Below are 19504 nucleotides of genomic sequence, written 5' to 3' on the forward strand. Positions count from 1 at the left end.
GTGTAACCATATTTGAGTCTGCACGTTCCTGCAGGGCATGGACTGTTCAGTCCATGCCCTGCAGGAACTGGCAGTGCATGCATACGGGGGGAACCCCATGTGTCCCCTGCATGCATCCCCTTGCGCAGAGACAACAGGGGGCCCTGTAGGGCACCTTTAATTTCCTCACCGCCACACTGTGGTGGCGAGAAAACTAGTAATATGCTTGGTGGTGCCGCTGTGATACCGCAAGCATGTTACCAGCCTCACACTGCTGCAAGACCGCCAGGGATCACGGTTCGTGGCAGCCCAACTGCCATAGTCAGAATATGGAAGGTGGACCACCACCACGACTATGGCGGTCCAATGGGTTCTAAGAAGTTTAGGAAATTAATAGTAATGCTGGTCTATTAGGGACTCTAGAGCCCAGATTTACTGTCCTTCATGCAAGGAAGTGCTGCTTGAAAATATGCAGCTCTATTTGCTCAAACGGCAGACAATATAGCAGAGCCAGGTTTAGGAAGAGCAGGACATTTGCCAATGATATAATCAGTTGCTCTTGCAATAAATCTGGCTGACCTACGTCATGCAGAGCCATGGATGTAAGGCTAATCTCCACTGTCTTGCATGGTGCCTGCCACACGGTGCAGGGATGAACACAGACTCCCATTCATCTATGGGATGTTATGACCGGTTTACGAGCTCCCATAGAAGAATGGGATTATGCAACCTAACAGTGTTTGGTCGCATCATAATGAGGCGTTTGGGACCGCCGACCAGAGGTCAGTCGGTCCAGGTTCCGAGACGGTGTCGGGCGGATGTAAGTCCACCCAACATCATAATAGGCCCAATGTGTCCAGTAAATAAATTGTGAAAAAAAGAGATATCCCCCTTATTTTGTTGGTTATCATTCTAATTGGTCTGAAGATGTGTTTGCTTGTGCATGCAATCACAATCACAGTGAAGACATTCCTCAAAAATGAAGTAAAGAAAGATAAGGATATCCAGAGCTTCTAATAACAAATTTGATGGTCCAATTTACCTCATGGGAGATACCGAACTATTTAAACATGGTAAACAATATTGACACACATCACTTTAGAACCAGAGGTTTAATGGTTTGGTATAGTGCACTACCAGACTGTTAAAATAGGGCATCTAATTGATCCTGGGGAGAGGGCATGAGTTTGTTTTAAGGACTCTGTTCAGGATCTGATGTGGCAGCATAGAATGTCCCAGGAAATTAATTTTGTGCAGTTTTTTATAAGGAGTGGAGAACTTATATTTAACCTGAATCCAGGGTGGTTGCTGAGAGCCCATTTTCAATGTTGATTGTGAGCAAATGTGTCTGAAGTTGGAAAAGGTCTAAGAACATGCATAGGTAAGATAAAAATCAGCAAGACAGAGACAAACGTAATAAATTTCATGTGGTAGAGATCGCAAGTGTGAAGAATGATTCAAAATGAGGCCTTCCCATGCTTAGCTTTCAATAATTTCCAAATGCCTCATCTATATCTTACTGAGGGCAGAGATGTGCTATATGTTCGTGTGTTTGCAGAAACACTCTGATTTGAAGTTTGCAACCACAAAAACTTTTTTGACCATGAGCAAAACCCATTTTAGGACTCAGTAAAATGTTACCCATTCCTAAAATGCGTTATTGAATTAATATTGGTTTGGTATTTGAAAGCAGCGTGTTTTGGGCATCCCTTCCAAATACTAAATCGTTATTAGATGTATTTATAGTTTGAGACCAGAATTTACTTATAGCAAACCACTGAAAAGTTACAACCTCCAGCATCCAAGGGTGGTAGCTCATTTGGAAAAGGGAAAGAATACCCTTTGGACCTCATCTCCTTTATGAATTTTAGGAAACGTTTCTGGGAGAGAAGGCAGTGGCCCAGAGGATCACAGCCAACTCTACAACTCTAGGAATTCAAACAAAACAAAAAAAGTTTTTTTTAAAAACTAAAAAGCAGTCCTCTTTCCTTTAAAGAAAACAGGCTGCTTGAAAAAAAAAAAAAATCCTTCAGTTTAACTCAATCACAGACATAGGAGTATGCAGACCCATTCAAGCCACCATCTCTGTGATTGTGGCCAATGGGTTTGAGTTACAATGTGAGACTTAACTAATGAATATTAATTGAGTAGGTTGGATTACTACTCAATCTGATTCCATGTTTTGTAAACCAATTCATTAGTACAAAGGTAGGTTTGTAAAAAGGTTTCTAGTCCCAAATTGTGAGCATTTAAAAAAATATAAGTATTTAGTAAAAAATTGTGAATGTGTATTTCAACCAGAAAGTTAGGATTTCAGGCCCTGAGTCTATTTCCTTCATGCATAAATTGGTCGAAGAGATAATTGTCAGTTACTTTTAAGAGTTTTTATCTTTTCTAGATGCCACATACTAACCTAATTCTAACACTTTTTCTTCCAACAGAGAAAATTCTGGAATAAATACCAAGGTAAGAGAAATATGCTACTACTTAAATTTGTTTGTTTAAAACAAACGTTCTGGTGTGTGCGACATTTGGACCGAAAAGTGACATTGTAGTATATGGGTGTTGGCCTGCTTTTGAGAACCAGGGATGCAACCTCTTGAAGGAAGTAAGGAAGTGTAAACAAATCCCACTTATGAGTTGGACATCACACATTAAAAGTGTCGAGTAAGAAAAAGCAAGTTGCCTACGCATGTTACTTTGCCTATGAATAGTTCTGCATATATATATATATATATATATATATATATATATATATATATATATATATATATATATATCCAACAACAAAAGGTTACCCCTGAGGAAGGAGCCACCAAGTAGGTAATGGATGCACTTTTCTTTAATGGGCTTCAGCAGAGCAAAAACAAAGCGTGTTTAAAAGTCCAAGGCAGCCTCTGCCAGACGCGTTTCAGGTTTCCCTTTCATCAGTGGCAAGGTTGCAGCGAAATTTCCAGGCAACATGCTGCTAATTAATAATCTATGGACCTCCCCCAGTGGGCGTCGCCGTAACTGCGGCATGCTGGTCCATGTAGTAGCACAAAGTATTACTCCTGTGAGTTTCACCCAGAGTTCGCCAAATTTTGAAAAGTAAAATCCAAGTGGATGAAACCACAGCCTTGTTAAAACGCTGCTTGTACCACGAACCCCATTCAGGCATGTACCTCCCGCTTGCACGATGACCTCGTACTTCGAAGTATATATATATATATGTTGAAAAAGGCCGGAACCACGGCCAAAACGCGTTCAGGATGGACAACCGTGTCTGAATAAATTGTGTAAAGAGATTCCGTGCTGTGTCGGCCCTGTTTATTATTTGAAGCAGGAATGTTGAATTAATATATATATAATTATATTATATGTATTAACTATCTTTAAAAGTGTGCTTCTGAAACACTCAAGCACCCCATTGATTTCAATTGAATAATTCTTCTATCAAGTCTTAAAATACATTTATGAAAATGCACATAACAATTAAAAAAAGCCATTTTTGTGTTAAACAGTAAACTTTTCTTTTCGAACGCAGTCCCTTTACCTCCAAGAAAAACCAGCTGCATTTAAAAAGATGTTTACTTTATTGAAAGGCAATCACATTCATGGTGGTCTGTTGTCCCCAGTAGGCCACCACTCCTGCAATGGCCTCTAATCATAGTGAGTCGCAATTTGTGACCTACCTCTATAATATTCATGAGGTTGATTGCGACCAACTATGATTCATTTTTTAATGAACCAACCTATTTCTACATAGGTACGTTCTTAAAAATCATTACTGTTTGCAAAAGTACAGTTTGCAATTTAGCAGACATTATTTTTCAACCAGATATTTGTACATCTGGCCCAGAGTTACATGCTGAATTGGAAATTACACCTCCAGTGGCAATCCTGCATTCCCAATAGTTGCCCTGGGATATTTCAGCAGCCGAAAGCTGGTGGAGGGACTGAGTATTAAACTGCCTTAACATGGGAAGTTATTGCAGGATTTAGATATGGTACCTCCAATTCCTTCATCTCCAAATGCACACTTATAGTGCAAGTTGCAAAACTGGGATATTCTGGCTTCCTTAAATTACTGTTGCTCATGGTATCAGTAATTCTAGATGCAAGAATACCAAAGCAGTCAGAAAGAGCTCTTAGTGAAGGTGCCTATTTCTACAGCCCAATCATTATATGCTCTGTTTCAGAATAAGTGTAATTGAATATAACTAAGTTCGAATTAGGCTGCAAGTCCCTCCTTTCACAAATCTTCAAAATAATGAAATGCCCTTATTATCTAAGACCCGAAAAAAGTTTTGATACTTTCATATCTGATGGAAGGTGTTCTTTCCCTTGAAAGGTTTTTCATAACTTCCACAATTTTAAGGTCTTTACTTTTACCTTCTCAGGGCTGAGATGAGTGAGAATGTTGACAAGTGATTTGGATGAAGAAAGCACTGGTTTAATTTTTCCAAATGGGGGTGGTGGAGTCTTCTAGCTGCAGCAACAGATTATGATACTGCTTATTGCCATCCCTCATTCTTAGGGCACTGCAAACACAGTGTACATTGCTATAATATTAATGGAGCACTCTTGATGGTTCCCAATCTCAAATTTCTCCTCCGTCATAATAGGTGAATACCTTTCTAGCCCTGTGTGGATGTATGAGCAGGGGTGTTGGGTGACACTTTCTTAGTTGTATCCCTGCTCACATTAAATTACTCTTCAGAGGGTTTATTTCAAGAGTGCATGTTATCAAGCAACAGATTTGTGCAGTGTATATGCCTGTTGGCACCACATTCCTCTTACAACTTTCAATCTCCGACTTTAGACCTTCACACTGCACTTTGAATACTACTAATTCACCATTTAATTACACACAGCCACGATTGTCAATTAATCCATATTTGAAAATGGACCAGGAGATCCTCATGGTCTTTGGCCATGTTCATTGGTTCACCTTTAATAGTGAAAAACATATTTAAATGCCATATGTTTCTTGATTATTGTTATTCTAGAGTTTCTACTATGGAAAGGTTTTATCTGTAAAAATATTATCAGACTAGTCAATTTAGTTCATCTCAATCAAGCACTCTAACCTCAGGCTGACCAAATAAACGTAAGCCTCTAGTAACTGATAATATTTGACAAACTACCAGAAAGTCGTTTTTTCATTAACAATGACGGAGACAACCACAGTACAGTAATACCAAGGAAAGAGGTCTTCTACAGTTGAAATCAAAAGTCACTAAATCCAACATATTTGCTTACCAAAAATATAAAATTGGTAAAGGCTGACCAAGGAACAAAGCGATAAGCCTGAAATTACAACTCTCTATATAAGCAAAGTATACAAGCAATGACAAGTGCAGCGGTGGCATTGTGATGAAGTTTTAAAAGTCTGTCAATTTATATTTGAGAATGTATACAAGGCCACATGGCATGTACTTGAACAGTTGAAAGGGGGAAATTAAGCCACCAGTTCTTAAACACGTGACTGCATTTACCGTTCACCTAAAGTGCTGTCATTAATTGAGTGATTAGCAATGTAGCTAAGTGATGTAAAATGAAGCAAGTTATATTGATTAGCATTGTCATTAAAATGTTTTTTTACAGTTTTACTGATCTATTGAGGTCCAGAAATTAGAGACTTATTCAAATGATAGCAAGAGTAAACACAATCAAACTAGCTAGGATAAAGAGCGTTATAAAGTGGTAAGCAATGTTGTAGATAGATGGGTTAATACAAATTCATTACACAAGAGACCACTGTAAGAAACCCCATACCATCAAATACTCACATGCCTTTTTCCATCAAGTTGAATGTAACATTTTCATGATACCATGGCTAAGCATTGCATTCATTCATACATGTTTATCCAGGCTAGATCTCTTTGTACTGGTTTAAGGATGACTCCTTTCACTGAAATAGTCTTTACCCTTGCTGGTGTTCCTCTGAAGACTTTACTTTTCCCAGTGGTATTTTCAAAGACGCCAACTGGGTCCAGAAAATTGCTGGAAAGATTTCAATGTGCTATTCTGAAAGGGGGATCAGTATTAGCAATGCAGAAACACGAGTTCAACTCAAGGAAGATATGAAATGCCAAAGCAATATAACAAAAGTGCTCTAGCACTGTCTCATAGAATAGAAGATGTAAAGTGCTTTTTTCTTAATTGGGGAATATTGCTTATCCCTTCAGTATTTTACTTTTATGTTTAAGAATTGTATTTTGTATAAGAACATAACAATAAAACATAACAAGATTTGCCGTCAAAAACAACAATAAAATCCCATTACATATTAAAATAAGAATCATATATATAGGGTTAGCATATCAGGATAACCACTAATTAAAAATATTCAGAAAGAAAAGGGAGGGGAAAGGGAAAAGGGTTAAAGGTTCCAATAAATCACTTATATATAATACATTAAAAGTAGTTAATCAATCCAGTAAGTGACACTAAGAGCATTGCAGTGAAACTGCTAAGAACTTTTAACTCAGGAATAAAATCTATGAAGCACATATTAATATAAAGGAAGTTTAGTAATTTCATCATTCCTATTTCCACAATTATATAGCAATGTTTATAAAATAATATGTCGAAGTGAGCCAGAATCTATTGATATCAATGGACATATGGAATAAAGAGCAATCAATAAATAAATTAATACTGTTAATTTTATGAACAAACCATACACCATTCCAACAAGTGTTGTAAGATAATGTATAACTATTGTTTCAATTTGCCACGATTTTTTGTAAAGCGATTGCAAAATAATGGCGATTTGGTTACCTTTAAGGGAAAGTATTTAAACTCACCCACTAAACTACCAAGTATAACATTTTGCAATGAAAGTAGAACATTATCTGGAAAATAGCATTTATCTACTCCCAAATTAATTTTTATTATGTTACAAGAAATTTTATAAAGTATCCAACATCCTGTAGAGGAATTTTGCTATATTAATAAGAACATCAATTAAAAATATATACATTTTTTGAAGAGATCGTGAGTTTAAGAGAATAGAATCTACCCCACCAAAATAAATAAAGTGAATACCATTTTTTAACTAATGATTTGTTTTTTCCTAGAAGTGAATGAAAGTTAAGTTTCAATGTATCCTTTACTGACCTAGAAACCAAAAGATCTATGTATTCCAATTTTTTTTGCACCAGATTATTTTTTTAAATTAGGTTTATAGCCAGAAGCATATACTTTACAAAAGAAAGCTAGTATTGAACTGTCAGTATTAACATATAGCACAAGATTGTCAGTATAGGCAGAACATTTTACTGCTTCATTCAGCTCAAAAATTCTTCAATAGCAGAGTTATTTTCAATTTTAGCTAGAAAGGTTTGAAGGTTAAGATACAAAGGAAAAGAAAATGGGACATACTTTACTGTTTCTTCAAACGGTGAAAAGTAAAGAAGTAATATTGTTAACAAAAATTGATGGAAATTTGTTAAAAAAAGAAACCATTTTCAAACAATATTTGAATACTTGGGGCCTATATGATGACATCTTAAAGCAAATAACAAAATGTCCTAAAGTCCGAAATTAGCTATTTAAAGTCTTTTTCAGCATCTTATGGATAAGGTGATTTCGCCAAAGCCGCTTTACTAATTATATTTAAAAAACATTCTGAGCCTAATTTAGAGTTTGGAGGCAGGTTATACTGTCACAAACTTGGCAGATCTCCCGTTCATATTTTTACTAGTATATCATATGACGTTGATAATAAGGTGAACAGGGTATCCATCACGTTTGTGACTGGGTACCTGTCCACCAAACTCTAAACTCTAAATGACCCACTAGAATTACTGGATACTATTCTACCTTTTACAAGGCATACTTGTTCCATTTTAATTAATTTGGGGATGCGTTTTTCTAAACTGAGAGCTACACTTTTTGTAAGTATTACGTAATCAATATTAATTAATGATATTGGCTGATAATTATTGTAAAAGGACACATCACTCCCAGGTTTAGGAATAAGGCATAATCATACCCTGTACAAAGAACGACTCTGAGGATTATTAGTAATGTAAAAATGGTCATGTAATTGTAATACTTTAGGAGCTAATAAATCAGAAAAGTGTAAGTATGTACCTAAGGAAAAACCATATGGACCAAGGGACTTCCCTTTTGCAAAGGTAATTAAATAGACAACTTTTTCTAGGTATAAATGATCTTCAAAAGAGACAGGATCTAGTGGTAAATATTAATTCATTTGAATTTGAAATACATAAATATTAATTTCATCTAGAGAAGAAAAAGATTCTATAGAGTACAACTTAGAATAACAGTTTAGGAATAAAGCAACAATATCTCTAGGCACAGCCTTTGAAAGTCCATCATATTTTTCACTGATTGAATTAACATTTGTGTTCTCTTTCTGAACAGTTAAGTACTGAACCAAACATTTTTGTTTTTGTCTCAGTTAAACTTAAGTTTTGGTCTTAAGAAGACCAAAACGTAAGTTTAACTGAGACAAAATCCTAACTTTATGACTTTTAGTATTCGCAAAGGGCATTTAGGAGTACTAAAGCCGGAATCCTAACTTTAGTACTCCTAAATGCATTTTGTGAATACCGAAAGTCATAAAGTTAGGATTTTGTCTCAGATGACTTATGTGAATCGGGCCCTCTGTCTTTGATTTGGAAAAGCATAAGGCTAAAACTTCTATGCAGGTCTTTGCTCCATTGACAGTACAGATCAGACAAAGGAGGTGCTGACTTTCATTATTCAGTTTGGGGCAGCAGCACAAGAGGTGCAGCCAGGATTCCTTCGGGAAAGAGCACAGCCTACATTCTGTTTGTTCCCCTTACATGCCCATGCTGGATTAAAATCAGCGATGCATAACATTGTAAGTCTCATAAAAAGTATTTTACTTCGGGCTTGCGGAGTCAGGGCCTTACTTAGGTAGGGTTGGGCTTTTCCCTGTATGTATGATTTTTTCAGTGGTTTTAGGTTAGAACTTGAGAGAAGGGCCTTAATGTCTTGATTTGTTTGGTTACTGCTTGTTTCCAGGCATTGAGTGGAATTTCCATAAGACGTAGGCTTGCTGCCTCTATCTTCAGTGTATTAAAAGCACGGCCAAGGCTGGCATGCCAGACTGATACCACCTCTTCGAAGGTGGATCTCAATTGATATCTTAAGGAGTCTGCTGGAGCCCTCAAGATCCTTAGGTTTAGCTTTATAAAGTCCCCCTGGCACTTCAGATCGGGCCTCCTGAGGTCAAGCTCCAATCGCAGCCTGTATTTCCTGGCAGTCCTCAGGATATGAAACACTGATTTGTATGCTTTGGCTTAAGCTAAATGTAAAAAGGCATCCAATGACCCAGGGAAGGCCAAGTGTCCGTCACTGATATCTAGAAGCAGTTTTGCTTTTAGAACAGTCAGTATTGGTCCAGCCGAAGGACTTGGCAGATGTTGGCTGAGTTGTTTTAGCAGATGTGTGACATTGTTGGCCTTGGAGGTCAGATGTTTCAAATGTATGCTCGCCATGGCCTGTTCTGAGAGCCAGACCCCAAGATGGTTATAGGAAGTCACTATGCCGATTTGCAGATCACCCAGGAGCCATTGTGCTTGCTTTTTGAGGTGGTATCTCCAGAAGATGACTACCTTAGTCTTCCCCTGGTTGACTGTCAGGGAGTTATTCTTGGTAAAGCAATCCACAGCATGTAGGGCTCTTTGAAGGCCCACTTTGGTGTGGTCCATTATTGCTGTGTCATCAGCACATTGTAGTACCGGCAGCCTCAGGCTTCCCAGCCTAGGCGCTACTAAATTGGTGCCTTGCAGAGCAGCTCCCAGGTCTGCGGTGTATAGATTGAAGAGGATGGGCGCCAACACACAGCCCTGTTTAAGCCCGATGTTTGTGCAATTTTGGGGGTCACTGTATAGGAACTTGTTTTGACCCGCACCCAGGTATCCTCACATAGGGATCTTATTTGTGTTCAGGAGTTTAGATGGAATTCCCCAGTTGTCTAATTTCCACCATAACCTTCTGCGATCCACTTTGTCAAAAGCTGCGCTGTAATCGATGAAACTGCAAAACAATAGAGGACTTTTCTTCTTCACTGCCTATGTTGATAAATGAGCTAACACAAGGATGTTATCCAAAGTCGATGACTGTGACCTGAAACCTAACTGATAGAAGGGGAAAATGCCTTTTTCTTGTGCCCAAGACTCCAGATCCTTCAAGAAGAGACAAGTGTAAGCCTCAGCTTCAAGATCGAGAAGGGCGATAAGCCTGTGAGTTGATGGCTTTAAACGGTCGCCTTTTTTAAAGACGGGGACAAGTATGGAGCCCCTCCAAGAATCTGTTGTCCAAGCTGTAGAAAGGATGAGGTTAAAGAGCAGGGTTTGGATTGCTGCCCAGAAGTCTGGTGCTATTTTAAATACAGGTGCAGGTAACCCGTTTGGCCCAGGAGCTCCATCTTTCCTCATTTTCTTGAAGGTCATGATAACCATTTCGGAATTTATCAAACCTGGTGACCTTCAATGCTCCTCTTCCCAGGTGCTCTGATCTGTAGGGCCGTTGTCAAAGGGGACATTTGAATCTTGGAAGTTTATATTATTTAGCCAGCTCTGCCCCTCTCTCCAGCTCATCGCGTCAGAGCTACCTTTATTTGAGGGAGCGTACAAATATAGTTGTGTTATGTGGTTTAACCAATCATGCTTTGCCACCCTATTTTCTCTTGGTGGCTCTCGATTGCTCAACTGTTTGATGTGCCTCCACAGCCCAGGAGGGTTCTTTTTCTTCAACAGAGAGAAAACTTTAAGCCATTCCCTTTCTGTATGTTCCTTTTGGTGTTTCCACAGCTTTTTTCATAAAGCCGACCTTAGAGCTGTAACCAACGGTCCCTCAGTTGGTATGCCCCCTCTTTTCCTTGCTTCTAAGGCCTTACGGAGGGCCTGTTTGCCTTCAAGTATGTCTTTTGGGTGGCGTTTGCTTCCTACAATTGATGGCGCTTTGATGCACGGACGTTGAAGCTGATGATTTGCCAGCTTCAATTGGAGGTCCTCTACGATATTCTTCCAAACCTTTATAGGTGATAGATGTATTGGTGGAGTGCCTTCGTGCTTCAGATACAGCCAAGCTTGCATCTTCTCTCCTATATTTTCAGACCATTTTATCCTCTGGAGGACTTTATGTGTTTCTTCCCCTCTCGACTCTCCTATTGATAGAAAGATGGTGGATGTTGGTACTTCAAGCTGGATCACAGCTCTCAGTGGCCTGTTGTCCCTTTCAGCCCTGTCCTCAACTTTGAAATCTTTCAGTCTGGCTGCAATGGATTCACTGACTATGATGTAGTCGATTCTCGAGATATTCACTTAGGGTTCACCTATCTTTATGGTTTTGGCAGTCATTGGCTACAAGGAGCTGTGGTTGAACCCTTTTATGATACATAATAATTCCATGCTTTAAAGTGGATTATCGTTTTGGTCAAGGGGCAAATTCATAGCTCAATACATCATTAGCAGCGGAATACTGGGTAGGGAAATAAGCATAGGGTTCCCAAATCGCCTTTTCCTAAAATGAGAGAAATTTTTACAGAAAATGTAAGAGGGCGGGAAGGTAGGTCTGTTTATTCCCCTGGAGGTATTTAGAATGTTTGCAGAGTTGAGGATGAGACCAGAGTTCAGCTATCCTTTTTTCTATGCTTCATGTAGGCTTTCATAAAAAATGGCTGCTAGCATTCTTTTTATAATGTAGCTGCAGATGGCACTTTTATTATGTAAAAAGGTTTCACATATGTTTGTAACTTTTGCAACCAGCTAGTTTACTTTTTCTTCATGGTATATTTATTTATATGAAATTTCAGACATTTTACATGCGTTGGATTGTGCCTTTCTCTTGCTAAGAGAGTTATCCTTGTTCATGGAGTGCAACATCTGGCTCACACAATACGTGACCCTGTGGATACGTGATTTAGGGAAATGGTTAACTAAAAAGATTCCAAAGTTGAAGCAGATGATACAATAATGTCATGCGGGGGCAAGAGACTAAAGTGTAGACAGCATCATGTGGGAGGGTTTTTTTACAAATAGACTTCCAACGATTTCATACTTGGGGATGCTATTTTGTAATAACGGCACATTGAAATCACATATTGAATTATGTAAAATGATATTTTTTAAAACAACTGAGGGAATTTTTAGTCTTGCGGCAAAATTAGGGAATAAACCAATACGAGAAATTGTAACCCTGTATAGGAGCAGGTGTGTCTCAGCAGCTAGTTATGGAGCCGCAATATGGGGGAGAGCAAATACGACATTCCGACAAACTAATGAAAATAGGTTTTTAAAAAGATTATTGGCAGTCCCTAGTGCAACTGCAAACATCATTGTTCATAAAGAACTGTCTGTTCCATATATAAGCGATACCATAAACATGGCTGGTCATACCCTTTGCATGGCTTATAGACTAAGAAAGAAACACAATTTTCGAAGGATTTAATAGCAGACTGCCTAGCCCTAGATCATAGTTCGAAAATACCATGGCTGGGGTTCATTTTTAACCTTTTGATGAAATGTAAAGTAAACACTGATGACCCCCATATCTACAGGAATATAGTAAAAGCGACCTCAAATTAAGATATATAACCGCCATGGAATATGAAAGGGGTAGGGTGGCTATTAAAAAACAGAGCATGGCTGCTTATTGTGAACGTCCATACATGAGGGGTACCCAGTTATCCCTAATTTTGGATCAGAATAGTCAGCATAGATTTTACCTGACTAGGTTAAGGATGGGCACTTTACATTATCTAGTTGCATTCCCAAGTACAGAGAAATGGCATCATATATTGCCACCCTGCCCATGTGATGGTAAAACCTTACAGTACACCTTGCATTTTATCCTTTTTTGTCCTTTTTATATGGGTATCCGGAAAACCATTTTAAAACCACTCTTTCTAAAAAACATGCTTTTTAATTACAAGGATGCGTTTAATTTTATATGTAGTCTGGACACTATGAAAATTATCGGTTCAGTCAATCGTTCCATACAACAATCGATTAGAAAAAGAAAAGACTATGACCTTTTGGACGCTTTGCTGTATGAAAAAAAATACGCCTAACATTATTCATTTAAATGTTATTTTCTTGCACTTCCTGCGCTCGCACCTTATTGCACGAACTGTGGTAGCTTGTATTTTATATACCTCGATAATAATGCACTTATCACTTTACTATGATATCCTCCCTATGAAACCCAAATTTGTAAATACTATTTTTAGCATTAATTGTTGCCTATGATAAATTGTAAGAATGTATTTTTTTAGATGTAAAGGTATTAGTATGCTTTTATGGTGTTTGTTTTTATTATCACCGAATAAAGCTGTTATTGAATTGAATTGATACAATAATACATGATTTAGCATATTGAGCAATATAGGATTGGGTGTGAAGGACAAGGAAGTACAAGATCACAAGGACCTTAGGATATTTATTGGGGGTGGAGAGCGATAATAATAATGCTGAATACGACCACCAAAACATCATTCCAATAAAAATTTGAAGATTTTCTTCATCCTCTCTCTATCCAATCAAGTTTTAAATAACATTGAAACATTGAGAGTCCTGCATCGCAATGATGAACAACTTCAGATCCAATTAAACCCCAGTGATACCCAAATCTACCTACCTGTACAGTAAAATACATCTACCTATCCAGGTGTTGCTTCTCTCGCTCCCAACTTACCCTGGATTTCCCATGACCCATGATAACAAAGCTCTCCTTCTCACTAAAAAACCCTCAATATGCACAGTTCTTGACCATAAGGATTTCATTCAACAAGTGATCACTTGGGCTAGATCACATTGATTCTTCACTGAGAATCACTTGTAATACAAGGCACACATCACAAAGAAAACACAGGTAAGGTAAAACTTTATCTTCTTAAACCAACTTCTGCGCTGCCATCCAACCATTATGCATTTATTCCTAAACTTGTACTTTTCTCACCCACTGGACTAAAGCTATCCTACTCGTAGCAGCACAACTCATCAAAAGACAATATAAGTTTGAGTGCATCACCCTGATCAAATTCCATTTGCTCTCCCTGGAAGCCCACTGTTCTTTAAAATCAAGTTGGATCACATACAAAGTTGTCATCACTGGCCTTCTTGGTAGAATCCAGAATACCAGTGCAAAGACCAAGGAGCCAAACCATTTCAAAGCAGGAACTAGAAAAATGGAATGAAAAGATGACTTACTACTAAGCTTTCTCAGTTGATGCCCCTAAAAAGTGAAACTATTTTGCCTTCCAAATCAGATTCACCCCATATGTTGTTCAATTCACAAAAGAACTAATGAGCCACTTTCTCAAAGCAAACCTCTTCTACCACAGCCAAAAGTTACATAGACCTTAACATTCAGGCATCACATGCCTATGTGACTAACTGCTTCCAAATCCTAGTTTTGTCGCCTAACATGACTTTCACCTTTCCATCACCATTCCCAGTTCTGCACACATTCCCCTCTGCTGTGCTAAACAATTGTGAATTACCTTGATGCACCAACATGTTTTACTTTTTGTATATTGTCTCCTTGGTACAGTTGTTTTGCACAAAATATGTACCAACTTTACATCAGATTCGAAATCTGTGTCAATTGTACCTCTGATTTAAGTGAAAGCTTCTTAAATTGTGCAAACCAACATATTCTATTTGAGTATTTTCAAGGTCCTGTTATTAGCCTTTTTTAATTTACATTTTATTAAACATACATTTTCTTATCAGTTTTAAATATCCTCCCCATGCAGCATTTATTAACGTTACAACTCTATTATTAGACTTTGCCCAACTGTTACAAAAATATTTATTGTACAGTATTTTAACACCATCTTTATCACATTAGTGCACACCGTTGCTCGACAAAGTATATTTTATTCACAAACACCTGACATCCTATAAATTTGGAGTTAACTTATGCCCCTCTTCATTTATATTTATTAATTGTTTCACTTGAGTCAAACTGCAATTAACTCACAAAACATATTAGCTGCATCACAGCAATAAGCTTCAAAGGGGGAGATCCACATGAGATTTGAAGAGCACCTTTAAAGATATTTCTCTTTGGTAAACATTAAGGGGTCTATTATAATGGCTGGTGGATCGCCACCGCCCGTATGGCGGTGGCGATCTGCCCGCCATTATCCACCGCCTGAATGCAATTTACCCCCACCTGATTATGGTGGCGGGGGGTACCACGGCGGACGGAAAGACCATCTGCCACTTTTCCACCCGGTCGATGTGTCGACCGGGCGGTAAAGGTTTGAATATGGTGGGGGTGTCTGTTAGACACTGCCATCCATATTACTATGCATGTGGGGATCAGCCTTTCCATAGCGGCGTTGCTGCCACGGAAAGGCATATGGATTTCACAGTTGGGGGCCCGTTGCAGGCCCCCAGGATGTAGGGGGGGTGAGGGGGGATCATAGGTACCCCCCTGCATTTGCATGCACAAAGTGGCAGGCACCGCACGGTGCCTGCCATGTTGTGCATGCACATGCACAGTGTGCAGCCACAGCATTGTGGCGGGCGGTGCTTTGTGCTCCGCCCGCCACAATGATGTGGATGGGGTATGCCACCACCACTGTGGTGGTGGCACCCTAATTGCCGGTGCGGGACCACCGCACCACTGGTGGCCGGTCCCAGCACCGCAAGGGTGGCGGGCGGACGCAAGGGTGGCGGGCAGACGCAAGTCTGCCCGCCATCCTAATAGGCCCCAAAGTGATTCTGTCTTTGCAGTCAATGGTCCACACTGAGAATTTGGAGAACCAAATGTTCTATTTTTGTTTTCATTCTAAGGAAAAACTAAATGCATTAATAAATGATTACATTGCCCAGTTATTATCCCAGTGTACCTCCTACAGCTAGGGTTGGTACCTGGGGGGTAGGGAGGGAGGAGGTGAGAAGGACTACCTTTGTTTATGAGGTTTTGGAGAATAAGAGACAGTAATCAGTTTTCTTGCTCCGTTCCTCACAAGTCTTTCTCAATTTGCAGTTGGCGAAGTGTCTGGATGAAACATTCATAAGCTATGTGACTTGTTATCCCAATGGACCTGTAACTGTTGTTATTGGCCAAATCGGTTTTAACGGGCCACTCAAAATATGATTGCAGGGGAATAGAATAATAAGCTGATCCTGCAAATCTCAAGATATTGTTCAGTAAATATTTAGCCTAATTGACAATTTTCTTTCTGTCATTCATAATTGTATGTCTTTGCAGATGGAGACCAGTGTGAGTCAGTCCATTGCAACTATGGGGGCTCATGTGTTGATGGAATTGGCGAATACACATGTCTATGCTTGGAAGGATACGAGGGTAAAAACTGTGAAATTGGTAAGTTCTCATTTAAAGGAAATGAGTAAATGACTATTGTATATAGCTGTGGATAAGAAAAGCTGATAATGGAGTTTGGAAGGAAAACATTCAGGAAGCCAAAAGAGTGCTGATCAGCAAAGTGGAAGCCTTTTGTCAGTCAACAGGCAAAAAACCTATTTAGCAGTGAAAGCATCCCTATAAGCTTATGAGAAGGAAAGGTGATTGCAGCAGGAATACATGGTGCTGATATTGGTGAATTGACGATGCATCAGTTCTATATAGAGCTGAACAGATATTTCAAAATCCTATTGGGCTCTGAATAACAGCTGATTTAGGCTGAATAAAGGACAGTTCTCAGATTTTAGGAAAATGTATTGTATTATAATGATTAGATTGAACAAGACCAAACCATGTTTAAGATTGCTTTTGTTGGAAGATTAGCCTCTGACAACTCTCGAGTCTTTCTTAACATTCTCATCAAGGCCTCATCTTTAATTCTCCATATTGCTGCCATTGCTTTGAATGCAGAAAAAGCCTTTGATAGGATTGGTTGGGACTTTGTTTCATGCATTAAAATGCGCTGGATTTCCATCTAAGTTGATCTCTTTAATTTCTTTATTATATTCAAGTCCCAAAGCCTCAATCTTTGTTAATAGTAAAACCTCAGATTATTTTCCACTATTTAGAAGGGTACGACAAGGGTGCCTCTTATCACCTTTATTATTTGTCATAGCGCTGGAACCCTTTTTAACCAAAATTAGGCAAGATACTCTTAATACAGGTTTCCAATATGGCCCTCAACAGGTTAAAAGTTCAGTCTACGCTGATGACATTCTTTTTTTTTTTTTTTTAAAACCGTTTATTGCAGTTTGTAAAAGTTACAGGTATGGGCCTACAACCACCCGGCCGGCCGCTAGAATGACAAAAGCATATTGCATACATACAGTAAAAGTCTCTCGGCAGTGCAGAGCAGTGAAACAGGAGTAATCAATGGTGCAGGCCACACAGCTCCAAGCCCACAGTACGGTTCCCTTTTCTTGAAACAAAACAACACCAAAAAACCACACCCGCAAGGCAACCCGCGATCCAAAGTGACAGCACGTGCTCCAGAAGTGGGGGATCCGAACCAGCAGCAGAACTCTGAGGAGGGGAATGGGAGTAGATCAGGGACTGGGGGACCGCGCGCCCGCGGCCGAGGGAGGGGGGCCGTCTAGGGAGACGGAGCAGGCGAGGCAGCCGGTAGCAATGGTGGCTCACAAATACCCCCGCGGTAGGCGTTCCAGGGGCCCCAGAGTTTCACCCACGCCCCAGGCTTACCCCTCGCCACATACACCACCTTTTCACGAAACATACACCAATCCATATGCTCTTTCCAGGCCGACACCGCAGGGGGCCTCTGGGATCCCCACAATTGAGCAATGTCCCGCTTAGCTATCATGTATCCCAGAGTCACCCACCGCGTCTGCGGGACCGAATAGTCATTCGGTTCCCATACATTCAGCAAGCATCTCCTCGCTTCAGGCAGCAGCGCGACACGCGTAACCACACGCAGGACCTCATGCACACCACGCCAGAATCGCTCCACCTTCGGGCACTCCCACAGTATATGCATGAAAGTCGCCAACGCACCACAGCCACGCTTACACATTCCGTCACCAGCAAAACCCATACGCAGAAGCCGTGGCCCCGTCACGTAAACCCGGTGAAGGATCTTGAGCTGGACGAAACGAAGGCGAGCCGGGATGGCCACCTCTTTCGGAGAGGCCACCGCGGAAATCCAATCCTCGTCGTCCAGCTCCAGCCCGTCGGCAACCCAGGCCTCGCGGAGACTAGTCAGCAGGCACGATCTATCGTTGATCAGTTTTTTGTATATGAGGGAGATCGTGCTGTCCGGTACATGGCCATCCAGCACTCTGTCCTCCAGGGGGGAAGACTCCGGAATGGATGCGACGTCCGGGAAGACGGAGCCCAGCGCATGGCGGACTTGTAGGTACCGAAAGTACTCACTGCCCTGCAGCTGAAACTCCGCCTGCAGCATCTCAAAAGTCTTGAATCCCCCCCTCGTCCAGAGATCTCCCACCGTGCTGATTCCGATCGTGTCCCACTTCTCGAAGCCCTTCGACGTCCACAGGGAGCCCAACCTCTCAGACGCATACAGCGGTGACGCCCGGGTCAAACGGTCCTTCCACCCCATAGCTGCATTAGCCGCGTGCCAGACACGCACCATGACACGCGTCGGTCCCGTCAAACGGGAGTCGGGCGCGCCAGAATAGAGCGCGCGATTGTAATCGCCACCGGGTAGGAGCATCTTATCCATCTCAAATGCCGGGTTCAAGGCGGGCCCATAAAGGCCATGATTAATTGCAGCTAGTTGGGAGGCCCAGTAATACCGTTTAATGTCCGGGAGGGCGACCCCCCCATCGTACCACGGGAGCGTCAATTTAGCCAGAGCAATGCGCGGCCTCCCGTCCCAGAACAAGCGCCGCTGGAGGCCCTCCACCTCACGGAAATAGCGTGCCGGGACCAAGTCCATAGTATTCTGGAGGGCGTAGAGGAAGCGCGGCAGAGACATCATTTTAAACAAGGCCGCTCGGCCGAGCGGCGAGAGCGGCAGACGCCGCCAGCGCACCACGTCCTCCTTCAAGCGCTGGAGGGGGGGTAGCAAATTCCGCTCATAGCGGGCCTCCGGGTCAAGTGTGATATAGATACCCAGGTACCGAAAACCTTGGGAGGCAATCTGGATCGGACAGTCCCGTGGTAGGGCCGGAGCCTCCCCGGAAAGCACATAGACACAGGATTTCGCCCAGTTGATGACCAGGCCTGAGTTGCGACCGAATGAGCGCAAAACATCAACCAGGACGATCAGTGATTTACGCGGGGAGGCGAGATACAGAAGGATATCGTCAGCATAGAGGGACACACGGTCCTTGATGACATTCTTTTATATTGTTCTAATCCTGCAACCTCTCTCCCCTTTTTTTCAACAAGTAACCAGATTTTCTCAGCTTTCAGGATATCAACTTAATATTGATAAATGTGAAGTTTTGCCTTTAAATGTTTTATGTCAAAAACACTTTTTTGCCCATGCTGGTTTTTCTTGGTAATCTTCTAAAATAAATTATCTGGGCTTGTGGCTTGCTCCGACAATTTATAAACTATTAAAACTAAATTTCGACCACACTACTAAAACATTAAATGATACCATCCCCCGTTG

The 19504-nt window shown here is 40.7% G+C and overlaps 1 protein-coding gene across 2 annotated transcripts in view; it reads left to right on the forward strand.

Annotated features, from left to right (window-relative positions):
* The window catches only part of LOC146805144 (coagulation factor X-like), a 218089-nt gene that overhangs the window by 83355 nt on the left and 115230 nt on the right, over positions 1-19504 (forward strand). For both annotated transcript variants that reach the window (XM_085622316.1, XM_085622317.1), the window contains exons 3-4: positions 2421-2445; positions 16195-16308. In XM_085622316.1, coding sequence (XP_085478442.1) covers positions 2421-2445; positions 16195-16308 — 139 coding nt within the window. The remainder of the gene's footprint in view (positions 1-2420; positions 2446-16194; positions 16309-19504) is intronic.

The sequence above is a fragment of the Triturus cristatus genome, chromosome 8, assembly GCF_964204655.1.
Source record: "Triturus cristatus chromosome 8, aTriCri1.1, whole genome shotgun sequence".
NCBI lineage: Eukaryota > Metazoa > Chordata > Amphibia > Caudata > Salamandridae > Triturus > Triturus cristatus.